General features: G+C 42.5%; 1 protein-coding gene across 4 annotated transcripts in view; it reads left to right on the top strand.

The window, feature by feature from the left end:
* Positions 1-16,824, top strand: part of LOC116060878 (titin-like) — a 280,598-nt gene that overhangs the window by 215,001 nt on the left and 48,773 nt on the right. For all 4 annotated transcript variants that reach the window (XM_036003989.1, XM_036003988.1, XM_031314638.2 and 1 more), the window contains 20 exons: positions 95-258; positions 1,509-1,755; positions 2,269-2,544; positions 2,742-3,041; positions 3,362-3,664; positions 4,457-4,756; positions 5,302-5,589; positions 6,606-6,908; positions 7,243-7,545; positions 8,461-8,766; positions 9,116-9,403; positions 10,285-10,575; positions 11,126-11,413; positions 12,087-12,369; positions 13,325-13,632; positions 13,913-14,017; positions 14,175-14,372; positions 15,038-15,334; positions 15,445-16,032; positions 16,521-16,823. In XM_036003989.1, coding sequence (XP_035859882.1) covers positions 95-258; positions 1,509-1,755; positions 2,269-2,544; positions 2,742-3,041; positions 3,362-3,664; positions 4,457-4,756; positions 5,302-5,589; positions 6,606-6,908; positions 7,243-7,545; positions 8,461-8,766; positions 9,116-9,403; positions 10,285-10,575; positions 11,126-11,413; positions 12,087-12,369; positions 13,325-13,632; positions 13,913-14,017; positions 14,175-14,372; positions 15,038-15,334; positions 15,445-16,032; positions 16,521-16,823 — 5,739 coding nt within the window. The remainder of the gene's footprint in view (positions 1-94; positions 259-1,508; positions 1,756-2,268; positions 2,545-2,741; positions 3,042-3,361; positions 3,665-4,456; positions 4,757-5,301; positions 5,590-6,605; positions 6,909-7,242; positions 7,546-8,460; positions 8,767-9,115; positions 9,404-10,284; positions 10,576-11,125; positions 11,414-12,086; positions 12,370-13,324; positions 13,633-13,912; positions 14,018-14,174; positions 14,373-15,037; positions 15,335-15,444; positions 16,033-16,520; position 16,824) is intronic.

Below are 16,824 nucleotides of genomic sequence, written 5' to 3'. Positions count from 1 at the left end.
ATCTTTACGTGTAATGAAAGGTGCTACACACATAGGATTGACATTGGCATTGGTTTGTAGCACTTGAACCCACCTGTCTGATGAACTTTTACAGGCAAGCCTGATCCTTGTGAGAAGATCGAGGTTCTGGAGATCACTAAGAACAGCGCTGTAGTCGGCTGGGTGAAACCGGCCAGGGACGGCGGTGCCAAGATCGATGGTTATGTTGTTGAATACATCGAGGTGAAACCTCCTCCAGAGCCTCCAGCACCTGTGGAGGTTTGTCTCATTCTTCTCTGACTGCTTCAATCACCGGTTGATTTCAAAAGTCTTCAAACTGTCTTCTGTTTTGCTAAGGCGACAAAAACATTGACAAAAAGGCGACTAAAAAGTTGAACACGCTGTACAGCAGTGGTTCTCAAACTTGTTTCAATAATGTTCCCCATTTGAATTGTGTTTTTAAGCCAGGTACCCCCTGACCAGAGATAGATTTAACAAACAGCTGTGTCACTGAAAACATTTAAATGATGAAGAAAAAAGGCAACAAAAACTTTAAAAGGAAGGAAAGAAGGAAGGAAGGAAGGAAGGAAGGAAGGAAGGAAGGAAAGAAGGAAGGAAGGAAGGAAGGAAGGAAGGAAGGAAAGAAGGAAGGAAAGAAGGAAGGAAGGAAGGAAGGAAGGAAGGAAGGAAGGAATGAAGAAAGGGAGGAAGGGAAGAAGGAAGGAAAGAAGGAAGGAAGGAAGGAAGGAAGGAAGGAAGGAAGGAAGGAAGGAAGGAAGGAAGGAAAGAAGGAAGGAAAGAAGGAAGGAAGGAAGGGAGGAAGGAAGGAAGGAAGGAAGGGAGGAAGGAAGGAAGGAAGGAAGGAAAGAAGGAAGGAAGGAAGGAAGGAAGGAAGGAAAGAACAGGTCGAAAAGAGTGACAAAAAGCGACAACAACTTTAAAAAAGCGCATGTAATTAAGATGCATGTGCTGGAACAATCCTCACCTCATTGCCATTTTACAAATATACAACATCTTACGGAATTTTGTAATTTAACCGTTAGAGGTAGGTCGGCATCCACAGGAGATTGTTGTTTCCATGATCCTGTTTGAATTCATCTAAAATAAAAACTATAACAGCTAGAGCGTTCATTCTTTCTGCAGCAGAAGGCTTCTGTCTTTTGCGTCATCATGTTGTACGCTCGCAATGACGTCATCAAGTTACGTGACGTCCGGGGCAAAAACGTATGACCCCATTTCTATTGCAGATGAAACTATCAAAACGCCTTAACACTCTGCTCATAAAAATGAGCTTATGTTAAAAACTAAAACATGTACAGAGTTCAAATAACTTTTGAGAAATATTTTGTTCATGTTTCTACATTTAGAAATCTTTAGGATCAACATGTTTTGTGTGTTTATTTAGTAAAATTTGATTAAAACACGGTTGTCCGATTTTATAAATTACAGTTTTATTATTATAATATATAGGTTGTATTTATTGAGTACATTTGAAAAGTGTTCATCTCCAACCTTAAAATATGCGGCAGGTTCCCGAGGGAGAAGAAGCTCCGCCTCCGCCCCCGCCTCCCCCGCCCCCCGTGGAAGAGGAGGACGAGGACAAAGAGCCGGAGAAGGAAGTGTGGAACGCCTACACCACGGTGAAAGGGTTGTCCATCAGCATCAGCGGCCTGAAGGAGGGCAAGAGGTACAAGTTCAGAGTGGCGGCCAAGAACATGATGGGCCAGAGCTCATTCACCGAGACCCGGAAGCCAATCGAAGTCAAGGAGCAGATGCGTAAGTTATTACCTCACATTAATAGGAGATCATTTAAAGATCCCATATTGTACAACATGAGATTTCCATGTCTTTTTTCACTATAAAGCAGGCCGAGGTGCTATACAAGTACTGGGAACGTACTGTATAAAAACCCTAAATCCACAGCGAAATGCACACAGCCCCTATTCATAAACAGGGCCTTTAAAAGAGCCGTCAAGACTTCCGTACGGTTGTGATGTCACAACTTTACTATATTTAGGTCCAACTACATACTGTGTGGTGATCTGCCCCGAAACTTTGGAACAAGTTACGCCCTGACATTTGCACTATTACAGATGTAGATCTTTTTAAATCTAGCCTCAAAACTTAGTTAGTTAGAACAGCTTTTAATACATGTTGGCGCTGTGACGTTTTCCTTTCTTCCTCCTGCTTTCACATCTGACCACTAATTATTATCTAAAAGCTGCTTTTAGCTTCCCGAGATAATCTCTCCAGTCTAACGAGTCAAATTCTTATGTCCGCCCTCCTCAGTGGAGCCAAAGATCGTCATGCCAGAGACGGTGAGCGCCAGAGCCAAAGCCAAGCTCAGAGTGGAGGCTCTGGTTTCTGGAAAACCCGCCCCGACCTGCAAGTGGTTGCGCGGCGAGGACGCGGTGGTGCCATCCAGCCGTCTGGCTGTGCACCAGTCCGGAAACCTGTGTGTCCTGATCATCAAAGACGTGTCGAGGACCGACACTGGAGAGTACAGCCTGGTGGCCGAGAACAGCTCCGCAAAGGTGGTCGAGACCGTCAAGATTATCATCAGAGGTTGGTGCAAAGTTACAATCGTTTCCAATTTTCAATTAGGTTTTATTTTAGTGTGGACTTAAGATAGATAAATATATGTTTCCTGAGTATTCAGTTTTTGTTGGTTTTTCTTGTTTGTGCTGAAATGTACATGTTCTTATTCATCTTTTTATTTCTAACATGTTCAAAATAGAATAAAACTGACGTTTGTGTTGCAGACATCCCCGGGCCTCCCGAGGGCCCTGTGGTGATCAGCGACATCGACGCCGATGCCTGCTCTCTGTCCTGGAACAAACCGCTGGAGGACGGAGGCAGCAACATCACCAACTACGTGGTGGAGAAATGTGACGTGAGTAGAGGCGACTGGGTGACAGCTGTCTCTTCTGGTACGAAAACCAGCTGCAGGCTCGGAAAGCTCGTCCCCGGGAAGGAGTACGTGTTCCGTATCCGTGCTGAGAACCGTTACGGAGTGTCAGACCCCACGCAGTCTGACAGGATGGTTGCAAGGTTCCCCTTCGGTAAGTTTAACTGATATGAAATATGAAATAAGTCACCAGTGCAGTCTTTGATTAGCTTCAGATGTAAGCTTCTGTGTAACGCTGGGTTTCCACAGGCAGTGTAAATAACGAACCAACTTTTGGAGTAAAAACTTTGTGGCCAGATAGAAATGCCACAAAACTCACAACAATTTGTTAGTAGAAAGTGTACACTGTCGGCATCATGTTGTGATACAATCTCGCTTGGAGTTGCAGTTCAAAAAAAGTTGGGAAACCCAGCGTTAAGTTGAGAGGTTTTATCATTACAGACAATATTCATTTTGTTGGTTTTCTGTGACCAGATGTTCCTAGTGAGCCCCTCAACTGTCGCATCAACAAGACCAACAAGGACTGCATGTTCGTGGCCTGGGATAAGCCCGAGAACGACGGCGGCAGTCCCATCACAGGTTACTACATCGAGCGTAAGGAGAGGAACAGCCTGCTGTGGGTGAAGGCCAACGACACCATCATCCGCACCTTGGAGTACCCGTGCGCCGGCCTCATTGAGGGCCTGGAGTACATTTTCAGAGTGTCTGCCATCAACCGTGCTGGCCAGGGCAAACCGAGCAAGAAGACAGACTTTGTCACGGCTAGAACGCCTATCGGTACGTTTGACGCCTACGCAACAACCTATGCAATAACATTTATTTTATTCATTATGGTTTAAACCCTAATGATGTGCAAATGCTTCACAAGAAATATGAGCGCAATCGCCCACAGGGGGCGCTGTAATTTACTTCAAAAAATGCAATTTTTGAAGAGCCACCCCACTCGCACCAAAAGTCTGATTGACTTGAAATTTCTCACACAAGTCCAGATGAATGTGATCTACAAAAAAGCCTCTTGGACCATAAAAGTCCACCATGATGTTCTTTGCTAATTTGCATGATGAGAAGACTTTTGTCAATTGTAATTCTATCAACACCAAATATGGTATACAGCCTTGCGAGACAGAGATACACATGTATAGTTTAAATGAGCATAATAATAAAGGTGAAAGAACATCATTCAAAACAGGAAATTGGCCATAACTCAAGTTGTTTCTGAGCAATCCTGCTTAAAATGGATGAAGACACCTACCTTTTTTGTTAAATAAAGAAAAAAAGGGACTTATTATAGCGAAATAGCGGGATTTATTCAAAGGCTGCATTTATTGTAGCGATGAAACAGGTGTGTGCTTGTTCTCACCCTTTTTTATAGACAGAATTTAACCAGCTGAAGTGACTTTGCTCAGCTTTGTTAAGCCTAAAACCTGCTCAATGCTGCTTGCTTTGACTTAAGCAATTGGGCTGCTTCCTTGTGTTGACCGTGAAAGGGTTTGAACCTGGAATTGCCGCTTGCAGCTATATTTTAATCTTGGTTCCTTACTTTTTCACATTTGTTTGTTTGTGACACAGACACTCCAGGTAAACCTGAGATTCTGGATGTTACCAAGAACTCTGTCACTCTGGTTTGGACCCGTCCGAAGAACGATGGTGGCAGCAGGATCATTGGCTACTACGTTGAGTCCCTGCAGCTGCCCGGAGACACCTGGATACGTTGCAACACCAGCAGCCAGAACTGCCCGAGGGAGGAGTACAAAGTGACTGGGCTGGAGAGAGACCTGCAGTTCCAGTTCAGAGTCATCGCCAAAACTGCTGTCAACATAAGCAAACCCTCCGAGCCCACAGACCCCGTCTTAGTCTGCGCTGAGAACGGTGAGAGCTTTTGATTTTACACTGTTACTGATGACCAGGATGATGACATTACTGTATTTTCAGAGTCAAATTAAACTTTGGAGAAATGTATGTCGTCTTACACGTCTTTAAAACGACTTTAAAATCTGGTCAGTACAGAGAATACAGTGTACAACACGTACAGAAGACAACAGGAAGTTCTGACAAGCAATACATAATTCATTACATGAAGAAACCTACAATAAAAACAGTATTCAAAGTGAAAGAAGGAACTTAAAGTGCCAGCTTCCTAAGAAAGAACATCATTTGCTAAACTTATTCAGTGCACATTCATTAAGTTTGTCATTTTCAACTCCCAAATATTTGTAGTTTTAGACCAATAATCAGCATGACTACTAGTCTGGCTATCACCAGATCAAGCTCAATCTTAGGTGAAATCAAATCGTCGGCAGATCGGGCTGGGTTTACCCAGTCTACTTGACTACCATAAGCTTGTGACTTTAAAAACTAAAAGGTCTCTCAAGTCTGACGCGTAATCCTTATTTATGTCATCTTTACAAACACAGTTCCCCCGAGGGTGGAGATCAATGCCAAGATGCAGAAGGGTTTGAGGGTGAAGGCCGGATCCACGATCCTCCTGGAGGCTGAGGTGTTCGGTAAGCCTATGCCCAAAGTGACGTGGAAGAGAGGCGATGACAGTCTGAAATCAGGTGACAGCCAGACCCTCACCCAACAGAGGAATCACTTCCAGCTGGAGATGACATCCGTCACCAAGGAGCAGACAGGAACTTACGCCATTCTGGCCGAGAACGCCAGCGGCTCCAAGACCGCCGAAATCCAGGTCAACGTCCTGGGTGAGTCATTTCTTTGTTTTCTTTTTTAGGATGTCTGTTGAAACTCTGGCGCTGACAACTTTAGCTGCATTAAGAATAACAATAGGGATCAATACATAGAAACGATAAAAAGGGTTAAGCTGTATTTACATTAAACCTCTGGGGTCTGAGGGTATTTTCAGACACACAGATGGTTTTGGCATACTCTGATATTATTGTCAATTTAAACAAATCTAAGCAGTATTTTACCAGCAGTAAGTACCATGACTTGTTTCTATTCAGCTCAAGTTCAGCTACAATAATATCTGAGTAGATTGTGTGACGGCTCCTAGTCCTCAAGACCTATTAAGTCCCTTTGGTTGCTGGGATCTGGGGATTGGCTAATAAGGACTGATGATTGATGGATGAACTGATTGCTCACATGTCCATACATAGTAGTACCTGGGCAGTCACTCTTCCTCTCTCCCTGCTCAAGGTTGCTTGGTTTGTTTGGATTTTGGGTTGAGTTACTTTTGCGTTCTAACATTGCTACACCTACACATATCCATATACTACACACATTGTTGATAAACTGATGGCACGTTTACTTTTGTTTATTTAAATACATTTTATTTAATTGAATAAACGTGTGTGTTCTCCACATTTTGTCATACCTTTGAGACAGCTCATGACAATTGTATTTCATGATTGTACTTTTTTTTAAAATAACTGGTAAATCAACAAGTTGTAAAAAGTAGTTTTAGAAGTGTGCTGGAATTGTGAAAAAAAAATTACCTTACCCATGTTTACCACATGTTGTAATTGTGTGTAGTCTTAGGCACTTAGCAGTGGGAGGGGTAATGGCTCTTTACACTGAATATGCAAAAGGTATGTTCACAGCTAATCCCAGGTAAATGGGACTGCACAAAGCTTAACTATTTTGTTCAGGAGGGACATATTTTCAGAAAGCTCTCTCTCTGCATGATTGATCTGCACAGCTTCACCATCAACATGCTGTGCTCGTTTGGCTGATAGTCCGTTATTTTGTGTCTTCTCAGATGTGCCCGGCCCTCCTTCCAACGCCAAATACCTCGAGGTGTTTGCCACAAGTATCAAGATGTCCTGGGAGCCTCCTCTGAAGGACGGTGGCGCTGCCATCACCAACTACATCGTGGACAAGCGTGAGACCAGCAGAGCCAACTGGGCCCAGGTCTCCACCAAGATCAAGGCCGACCACCTCGAGCTCAACGTGGAGAAGCTAATCGAGGGACACGAGTACCAGTTCCGAATCCGCGCAGAGAACACGTGGGGAGTCGGAGACCCCCTCATTACCAACTCTGTCATGGCCAAGAACCCATTCAGTGAGTCATTACTAGCATTTTCTCTGGGTATTGCATAATAAATCAATCATAGTAAAAGAAACGGTAGCAATCAGTGCTACAGTTTAATCTGGGTCTTATACTGTGATGTCTGTATGACAAGTAGCAGCTACACCAAACCGTCTTAGGGTGCTCTCACTCCTGAGCAGTTTGGTCCGTGTTATCTGAACCCTGGATCGGTTTGTTTCGAAGTGTGAAAGCGCCCTCACTGTCACTTTGCATATTCTGTCAACATCTAAATCTTATTACATTAAGTCAAGAGTTGGTTTCAAAATGAAATTAATTACAAATATCTAAACCAAAATTACACTTGCAGCTGTCCCTGGCCCCTGCGAGGCCCCAGTGATCACCAACGTGACCAGAGATTGTATGACTGTGAGCTGGAAGGAGCCTGCCGATGATGGCCTGTCCCCTATCCTGGGCTTCATGCTGGAAAAGAAAGAGACCAAGGAGCTGAACTGGACCAAGGTGACCAGGAAGCCCATAACCGAGAGGAGCCTGGAAGTTACAGGCCTCACAGAGGGCTCCGAGTACAGCTTCAGAGTCAGTGCCGTCAACCAGGCAGGGCTTGGCAAACCCAGCGAGCCCTCGGCCGGCACCACTGCACAGAATCCAATCAGTAAGTCCCATAACCTCAGAAAATCTTGCATAGTGGCCGGGTTAGCTCAGTTGGTAGAGCAGGCGCTTCATGTCATTCGCCCTCTCTCTCCCCTTTCATGTCTTCATCTGTCCTGTGGAAATAAAGGCCTGAAATGGCCCAAAAAAAATCTTTAAGAAAAAGAAAACCTTGCATAGTTCTAGAGCTGTAACAATTTCAAATGTTGCTGTACAATTAATTGTCTCAGAAATAATTATTGTGATTAATAATAGCAAAAACAAAGTGTCTCTTTTAGTCAAATTTGAAAATATAATTTTTCAATAAATACAATGAATCAGGATACATATTTTAGTTATATTCCTGTTATGTGACCCAGATAATGTAATGAAACAAGTACACAGCCTATATAGTAAACCACGCCTCTTTATTATAATAAAGCATATTTCTTTCTTGAATGACCATTAAGTTGACAATAGTAGAGTAATATATTGTCCTATATATATGGTAATGGAGGGCAAAAAAAAGGTTATCTAATCAGCGGGTTTGAATGGCAGATTTCGAGCCAGAAGCATGTTCAATTTCTCTGGCTTGAGTCAGTTACAGCCCAGGATGTTTGGAGTTGCATAGCATAGCTCAACGGTCCCAACCAATAATCACCTTTTTTACAATTTAGCAAATTTGCTAAACTAAATCAACAATTACCATCAACAGAAATATCCCTTAGGACCTTAGCTAATGTTAGCAATTAGCAATTAATTGTGGTAAAAAAAAACAAAGAAACCGCGATTACGTAAATAAATTGCGATTAGACAATTATGTAACAATTGTTACAAGCCTAGTTAGTTCTTCCTAAATTAAATAATAATGTACTGTTAACCCAAGAGATCAAAGACTCTCTGTATGTAAACTTACCTGGGTAAATGTGCTCTTCCCCAGCTCCTCCTGGCCCCGTTGTGAACCCAAGTGTGTCCAACAGTTCCAACAGCACTATCAGCCTCACCTGGACTGCCCCCGCCAACAATGGCGGGAGCCCCATCATTGGATACTTGGTGGAGTGCAAAAAGGCTGACACCGCAAACTGGACCCGCTGCAATGTCCCCAGGAACCTGCAGGAGACCAGCTACACCATCCAGAACCTTACACACAAGGACGAGTACCAGTGCCGCATCACTGCAGTCAACAAGGTCGGCTTCAGCGAGCCAGTTGAAGTACCCGGCAAGCATATTGTCAAGGCCATCATGAGTACGTATAATTACAATTTCTTTAAACTGCATTTATTCTGATTCAGTAGGACAGGGAGCATCAGTAGAACAAAATATCATCGAAATAGCAAGGGAACCAAAGTACAACCTGGAATTTTCTGTTATTTAAAACTGGCACAAACCTGGAAAAGTTCATCTTATTTATAGTTAGCTGGATTATGACTCTCATACTAGCCCCGATTACTTAGGCAATGGTCACTTGACACCCTAGACCTACGCTATTTCAACTGTTTAGTCTATCTATAGTCTATCTATCTATACAAAAAGAAAACAATACGAATGTTTCCTCACACTGTCACACATAAAAACATCTCTGTGTGTTGATGCAGTTGCTCCTGAGGCAGAGCTGAGTGCAGAGCTGAAGGATGGCCTGGAGCTGCGCGCTGGCTCCACCATGAGGCTGTACGCCACCTACAAGGGCACCCCCACTCCAAGGATCACCTGGGCAAAGATGAACAGCAACCTCAAGGACCGCCAGGGTGTTATCATTAAAACCACCAACAACGACACCACCGTGATTGTGGAGAAGGTCAACAGATATGATGCCGGCAAATACATCCTGAACCTGGAGGGCGTGGCTGGCATGAAGATGTACACCATCATTGTCAAGGTCTTCGGTGAGTTAAGGGCGCCATTATTCCTTAAGTCAGGGGTTCCCAAACTTTTTGGACCAAGGTACCCCCACGGTTCTGTTAGATGAACTTACGTACTCCATCAATTCACAATGTTTGTTCCAAATGTAAAGTATTCCATGATTGTTGAACTGTCAAGATTTAGGTTGGTTTGGTCATACTACTGTAGTTACAGCTGTGTATCTATTACCTTTAGCTAATTATTTCAATTGTTAAATCTGACCTTTTAGCCAATCATTTCAGACGCTTATGCAATACTTTTAGCTAACTATTTCAACCATTTATCCTTTACTTTAATCAAATCATTTGAACTGTTTAGTTATTCATTTTAGCAAACTAGTTATACTGTTTAATCATTACTTTAAGCTAAGTATTTCTACTGTTTACTGTAGAAACTGACTGACTTGAGATTAGGGTTGGGTATCGTTTGGATTTTTATGATTCCGATGCCGAACCGGTACTTTTAAAACGATTACGATTCCTAAACCGATTCAAAGATGTAAAATGTTTACTAGTGATCACGTGCAGTGAATGGTTAATAGGCTTTTACGTCCGTTTTGGTGAGCCCAGAGGGAAAATATGGCATTTTAAAAGTAGCCTACATTTACAGCAGCTAGCTACAGAGAATGACCGAAATGAGGAGCCAAAATTTGCATTCTGATCCGGTCAGATTCCTAGCGGTTGCGTAGGAACCGGTTCCATAGTGGAACTGGGTTTTGGTACCCAACCCTACTAGAGATTAGCCACTCATGAATGGAATCATCAGAAACAGGAATATGTTCTTAAAAAATAAAAAATAAATCTGTTTTGGGTTTAGGTCCATATTTGAAGAGTGACCGTTATAAAGTGATATTGTGTCTCTGCAGATACTCCCGGACCACCGGCCAACCTGATAGTGAAGGAGGCATGCAAGGACAGCGCCTCCATGTACTGGGACACTCCTCTGATTAACGGTGGCCACGACGTCACCCACTACATTGTGGCGAAGCGTGACACAGAGAGGAAGGCCTGGTCCATCGTCTCTGACAACTGCCCCAACACATCGTTCAAGGTGCCGGACCTGGACGCCGGACGCTCCTACTGCTTCAAAGTGGCAGCGGTTAACCAGCTCGGTGTCGGAGAGTGGTGTGAGACTGCTGACTCTGTCAAAGCATCTGGTGGGTTTCATCATAGCGGATTCTGTGCTTGTCCTGCTTTTGATCTTAGTTTACTTTAGTTGATTTGCACATACGTAGATATAAAGTACATAGGCAAATGAAAATGATTTTCTGCCAAGTTGAATGTGAGTGAATATCTGAAGAAAAAAATTAAATTGATCTAGATTTATCTGCAATCTGTACATTTGAACATAAATATGCATGTCTGAAAGACATTTGCCTTATCTACAGACAGCAATAAATATTTACTGAATAGAGGTGCAGATTGATCTTGTCTGTGAATGTGAAATCATTCTTAAAACCCTCTTCTGAATTACAAGTAACATGTAACTTTGTTACTCCATGACTTTTTTACATTAAGTAAGAAATGAAGAATATGTATTAGCACAAAAAATATTATAGTAGTTGTTCAATATGGTTTTTCCAATCCAACCTTTCATGCACAATAATTCCTAAGAATTTAGTATGCATTACTTGAAGAATTTCCATTCCATTTATGGATTTCTGTAAAAAAAAATCATACTCACTGCACTCGTTTTTACCTTTCCAGAGGAGCCTGGGCCTGTCATGGACTTCAAGACTCTGCTGGTTACCAAGGACTCCTGCACTCTGAGCTGGAAGAAACCGCTCACCGACGGTGGCAGCCGCATCATCTGCTACGTGCTGGAGGTTCTCATTGGTGACGACAATTACAAGGAGCTTATGAGGTCCAAGAACATGCAGTACAGCGCCAAGGACCTGGTGGAGGACAGAGAGTACACATATAGAGTCAAAGCTGTTAACGACTCGGGAGAGAGCGCTGCCAAGGAGCTGAAAGTGGTTGCCAAGGACGTGATCAGTAAGTGACTTTCCAGATTTATAAAACTTACAATAGAGTAAAGAGTCTTTAGTCATTGTACATGTACAATGAAATTGGATGCAGTCCTTTCAGTGCAAACATCAGGAAATGTGCAAAACAGGTGAATAAATAAATATAAAAGAGCCTCTTTAAGTCACTATAAAAATATATAAAAAGAGACAAAAGATTGAAAGTAAAAACAAGTAACAAGTTAAAACACAGTCGTCTCAAGTAGCGTTAAGTGCAATTATGTGTTTTGGTTAAAAAAACAGTTTCTGAGTGTTTGTCGTGTTGTTATTGTCCAGAAACGTCTGCCTAAGGGCAGTACTTCAAACAGAAAGTGTCTGGGGTGAGATGGCTCTTTTTAGTTTGCTTTGGGCTTTTTGGAGACAGCAGGAACTGTAAAGATCATCCAGGTAGAGGAGAGGGCAGCCAATGATCTTCTGGGCAGTGGTGACGACCCTCTGGAGCGCGATGCTCTCCATGGAGCAGCAGTAGAAAGACACTAGCAGTTTCTGGGTGAGGTGGTTCCTCCTGAGGATCCTCAGGAAGTAAAGTCTCTGCTGTGTCTTCAAAACTAGTGCTGTGGTGTTAGCGCTCCAAGTCAGGTCAAGTCATTTAAGAAAGTAAGTTTAAAGTAGAGTTTTTAACTGCTCATTTCTTCTGTCTGCAGTTCCTCCCAGCCTTGACTTGAGGGAGCTGCCCAACATGTGCTACATCGCCAAAGAGGGCAGCATCGTACGTCTAAGGATCCCGATCATCGGCAAACCTACGCCCAAAGTGTCCTGGAAGAAGGGAGATGATGAAGACCTGACAGACAGTGGCCGAGTGTGCGCCGAGTCTTCTGCGGTCAACACCACCCTCCTGATCAGAGACTGCCAGAGGAGTGATGCTTCCAAGTACACCATCACCCTGAGGAGCAAAGCTGGAACCAAGGAGTCCACCATCTTCATCAGGTAGGAAGAAAACTGTGCCAGAGAGTATAATACAACATGAAGAGTATTTTCCTCAAAGTGGATCAAGCTATGTTAGTTTCAGTCATACCCATGCATTACTGGCTGTGTATAACTGAACTGTGTCCATGTTCGGACACTTTTTGGCTAACGTTCTATGAGAATATCTGTTTAAATACAAATATAAATGATCTTGTAATGTTTTCAGTTAATTTAATGGCAAGGCAAGGCAAGGCAAGGCAGCTTTATTTGTAGAGCACATTTCAGCAACAGGGCAATTCAAAGTGCTTTACATGAAAACAGGTTAAAAAATTAAAAACAGATAAAATACGAGAATAAAAGTTAAAGTGCAGTATAAGATAATGGTGTCAAACTAAAGTGTAACTTCTGACCTTTCTAACGGAATATCATTTTAACCATTTACTTAAGCTTTGTCAGCTAAAGGAAGCTAACACCGGTGAATTAGACCTACCCTCGGCCATTCTTGTACCCCCGCTATCTCCCTGCTGTAAACACTGGGCGCTGGTGGTTTTTTGGGGTATTAACCGTATAAACAAGTCGCCCAAATGAACGTCAATGCTGTCAACACATCTGGAACCGTACTTCTGTTCTTCACAATAAAATGCAATGCTTCAACAACTCCCTATATAATAATGCAGAAAAAGCTCCTTAATTTCCACTTTAAATGTAAAGTTATATCGCCACCTGAGTGTCGCCCAAGCCTTCTTCCTGCTTTCTCTCATCAAAGTCACTTACCTACACTAATTAGACATGTAAATATCCATGTACATGTATGAACATTCAAATGTAGATTCTTAGATGTGTGTAAATGAATTCTCTTTGCACTTGGCGGGGCGGACATGTCCAATAACCGTGAACGGTGTCCGAATGTGTACGGTTATGTTAGCTAAGTACCAATGGTAAAAGAAAACACTTTCAATCCCTTGTCTCTTTTCAGGGTGGTGGGTAAACCTGGCGTTCCTATTGGACCCATCAAGTTTAAAGATGTAACTGCCGACGGTGCTACGCTGAAGTGGGTGGCTCCCAAAGATGACGGCGGGTCAGAGATCACCAACTACATCCTAGAAAAGAGGGACTTCATCACCAACATGTGGGTGACTGTGTCCTCCACTGTGGAGACCAACACCATGAGGGTGACGGGTCTCCATGAGGGCACAGAGTACATCTTCAGAGTTAGCGCTGAGAACAAGTACGGCGTCGGAGAGGGACTCAAGTCTGAGTCCATCATTGCTAAACATCCATTCAGTAAGTGACTTTATTTTTGCTTATTGTGATGTCATTTCTTGAAGTATCTTCAAATGTTTCATATCCCTAAAATCAGTACAACCAATAAATAAATACATTTAAAAAATTCAAACTTTACAACATATTTCTTAACACTCCAGAAGTTATTTGAACTTTGTAAATTTTTGAATGCTCTAGCTTTTATGGTTTTTATTTTAGATTGTTAATCGATATCTAAGAGTTAAGTTGAACTTAATTATTGAGCTTTTCCTGACTGTACGATATTGCTGTTTTTCTACAGATGTTCCCGATGCTCCTCCTCCACCTCAGATTATGAACATGTGCCACAACTCGGCTTACCTGGCTTGGTTTGACCCCAGGAAGACTGGAGGCTCTCCCATCACAGGTGCAGTCAGCTTGAACATTTAATCTACCTATTGACAAACATCTATGCTATTTATACTTATATTATTTGACATATATGTTATCTTTGCTTCTTTAATTGATGAATCTATGTGAGCTTAATGTGGATTTTGATTGTCCCCCTTTTGTTCTACTTTCAGGCTACCATGCTGAGTTCAAAGAGAGGAACAGTATGTTGTGGAAGCGTGCGAGCCCGAACGCCCTGAGGATGAAGGAACACAAGGTAACTGGGCTGACTGAAGGTCTGGAGTACGAGTTCAGAGTCATGGCAATCAACCTGGCTGGCATTGGTAGACCAAGTGCTCCCACCGACCCACAAGTGGCCCTGGACGCCATTGGTAAGTGTAGAAAGTGTGAGAGAGGCAACACGTTTAATCAAATATTGATTTAGTAAAATATATGCAACAATACAATGCAAAGATTAATGGATAAGTTGTCAACTATTAAATTAATCGCCAACTATTTTGATAAACGATTAATCGGTTTGAGTCATTTTTTATGAACTTAAAAATTCTCTGATTCCAGCTTCCTAAATGTCAATATGTTCTAGTTTCTTCACTACTCTGTTACAGTAAACTGAATATCTTTGAGTTGTGGACAAAACAAGACATTTGAGTACATAATTTTGGGCTTTGGGAAACACTGATCTACATTTTTCACCATTTTAATTAATCGATTAATCCTTTGGTCTGTAAAATGTTAGAAAATAATGAAAAATGTCCATACCAGTTTCTCAAAGTCCAAGATGATGTCTTTAAATGTATTGTTTGGTCAGTCGAAAACCCAAATATATTCAGTTTATTTTGATATAAAACAGAAAAGAGCAGGGAATCTCCATATTTAAGAGGCTGAAAATGACATTTTTGTCATTTAATGCATGAACAATTTATCGATTATCAAAATAGTTGGCCATTATTTTTCTATAGATTGACTAATTGTTGCAGCTCTAGTTACTTGCAGCTCTACAACAATGCATTTGTATGTTTTATATCTGTATAATTAGATGCCCCTGGAAAACCTGACGTGATCAGCATCACCAGAAGCACCGTGACCCTCCAGTGGACCGAGCCAGAGCTCGACGGCGGCCACAGACTGACTGGCTACATCGTTGAGAAGCGTGACCTGCCTTCTAAGATCTGGGTGAAGGCCAACAACGTGAATGTTGTGGAGCCTGCATTCACTGTGACCGAGCTGCAGGAGGGCTGCAAATACGAGTTCAGAATCAGGGCAAAGAATTCTGCCGGAGCTATCAGCCCGCCGTCCGAGCAGACTGATACTATTATCTGCACAGATGAATATGGTGAGATATAAAACGACCACTATGATTTATTGCTCCTATCTCTGTATATCTTCACTGATTATCTTGTCATAATGCATGATAAATAAAGATTTTCCATTTTTGTCCAACAGCTTCACCAACCATTATTATCGAAGCACAGGTTAAGGAGGGTCTGACTGTCCGAGCCGGAGATACTATTGTCATCACTGCCGCAAGCATTTTAGGCAAACCTGCGCCAACCTCATGCTGGTCAAAGGGAGGAAAGTATTTCAAACCCTCTGATCTTGTAAATATTGAGACCACTGCGACTTCCTCCACTCTGTCCATCAAGTACGCCAGCAGGAAGGACTCTGGAGATTACGTCATCACTGCCAGCAATCCCTTCGGTGTGAAGGAGGAAACGGTCAAGGTCACAGTTTTGGATGTTCCTGCTGCTCCTGGACCCATCGAATGCAGCGGTATTTCCTCCGAAAAGGTCACTCTTACCTGGGCAGTTCCTACCAAGGACGGAGGCTCTCCTATCAAGCATTACACCCTGGAGAAGAGAGAGACCAGCCGCCTGCTCTGGACTGTCCTGGAAGACAACATTATCGACTGTCACTATGTGGCCACCAAGCTTATCCAGGGCAATGAATACTTCTTCAGAGTCTCTGCTGTAAACCAGTATGGTGCCAGTGAGCCATCGCACTCTGATGCAGTCAAGATGGTTGATAGATTCGGTATGTACAGTTTGTTTATGTTCCTCACTTCATCTTACATCCTACATTTGCACTTATTTTTTAAAGATAAAATGTTTCTTGACAAAGAAGACAGTAGAGCTGCAAGATTAATCTATAATTGTCAATGTGTTTGAGTCCTTTTTTTATTATAAAAAAAAAAAGATTCTTTGATTCCAGCTTCTTAAATGTGATTTTTTTCTAGCTTTTCTCTCCTCTGTGACAGAAAACTGAATATCTTTGAGTTGTGGAAAAAACTAAATATTTAAGGACATCATTCTCGGCTTAGAGAAACAGTGATCACCATCTTCTGACATTTTATAGATCAAACAACTAATAACTGACAAATTAATCAACAATCAAAATAATCATTGGTTGCAGCCCTTCTTACATCTTACATCTGCGCTTTTTTTTTTAAAGATAAAATGTCTCTTGGAGAGGAATACAGACTACTTAGATTCATGAATGTACTTCTTCTTTCTATGCTGTAGGTCCTCCTGGTCCCCCATCTAAACCAGAGGTTGAGAAAGTCAACGGACATTCAGCCACTCTGACCTGGAGGAGACCAGCCGACGATGGAGGAAGTGACATCATAGGTTACTGTGTTGAGAAGAAGGAGAAAAAGGGAATGAGATGGGTCAGGGCGTCCAAGAAATCCATAAGTGAGCTCACCTTTGAAGTTACCGGTCTCACCACGGGTATAGAGTACGAGTTCCGTGTTCTTGCTGAGAACAAAGCTGGCTTTGGAGAGCCAAGTGAACCATCGATGCCTGTCAGAACAAAAGAGGAGGCCTG

This window comes from Sander lucioperca, chromosome 8 (genome assembly GCF_008315115.2).
Source record: "Sander lucioperca isolate FBNREF2018 chromosome 8, SLUC_FBN_1.2, whole genome shotgun sequence".
Classification (NCBI taxonomy): domain Eukaryota; kingdom Metazoa; phylum Chordata; class Actinopteri; order Perciformes; family Percidae; genus Sander; species Sander lucioperca.
This window is presented reverse-complemented; position numbering and strand designations above follow the sequence as displayed.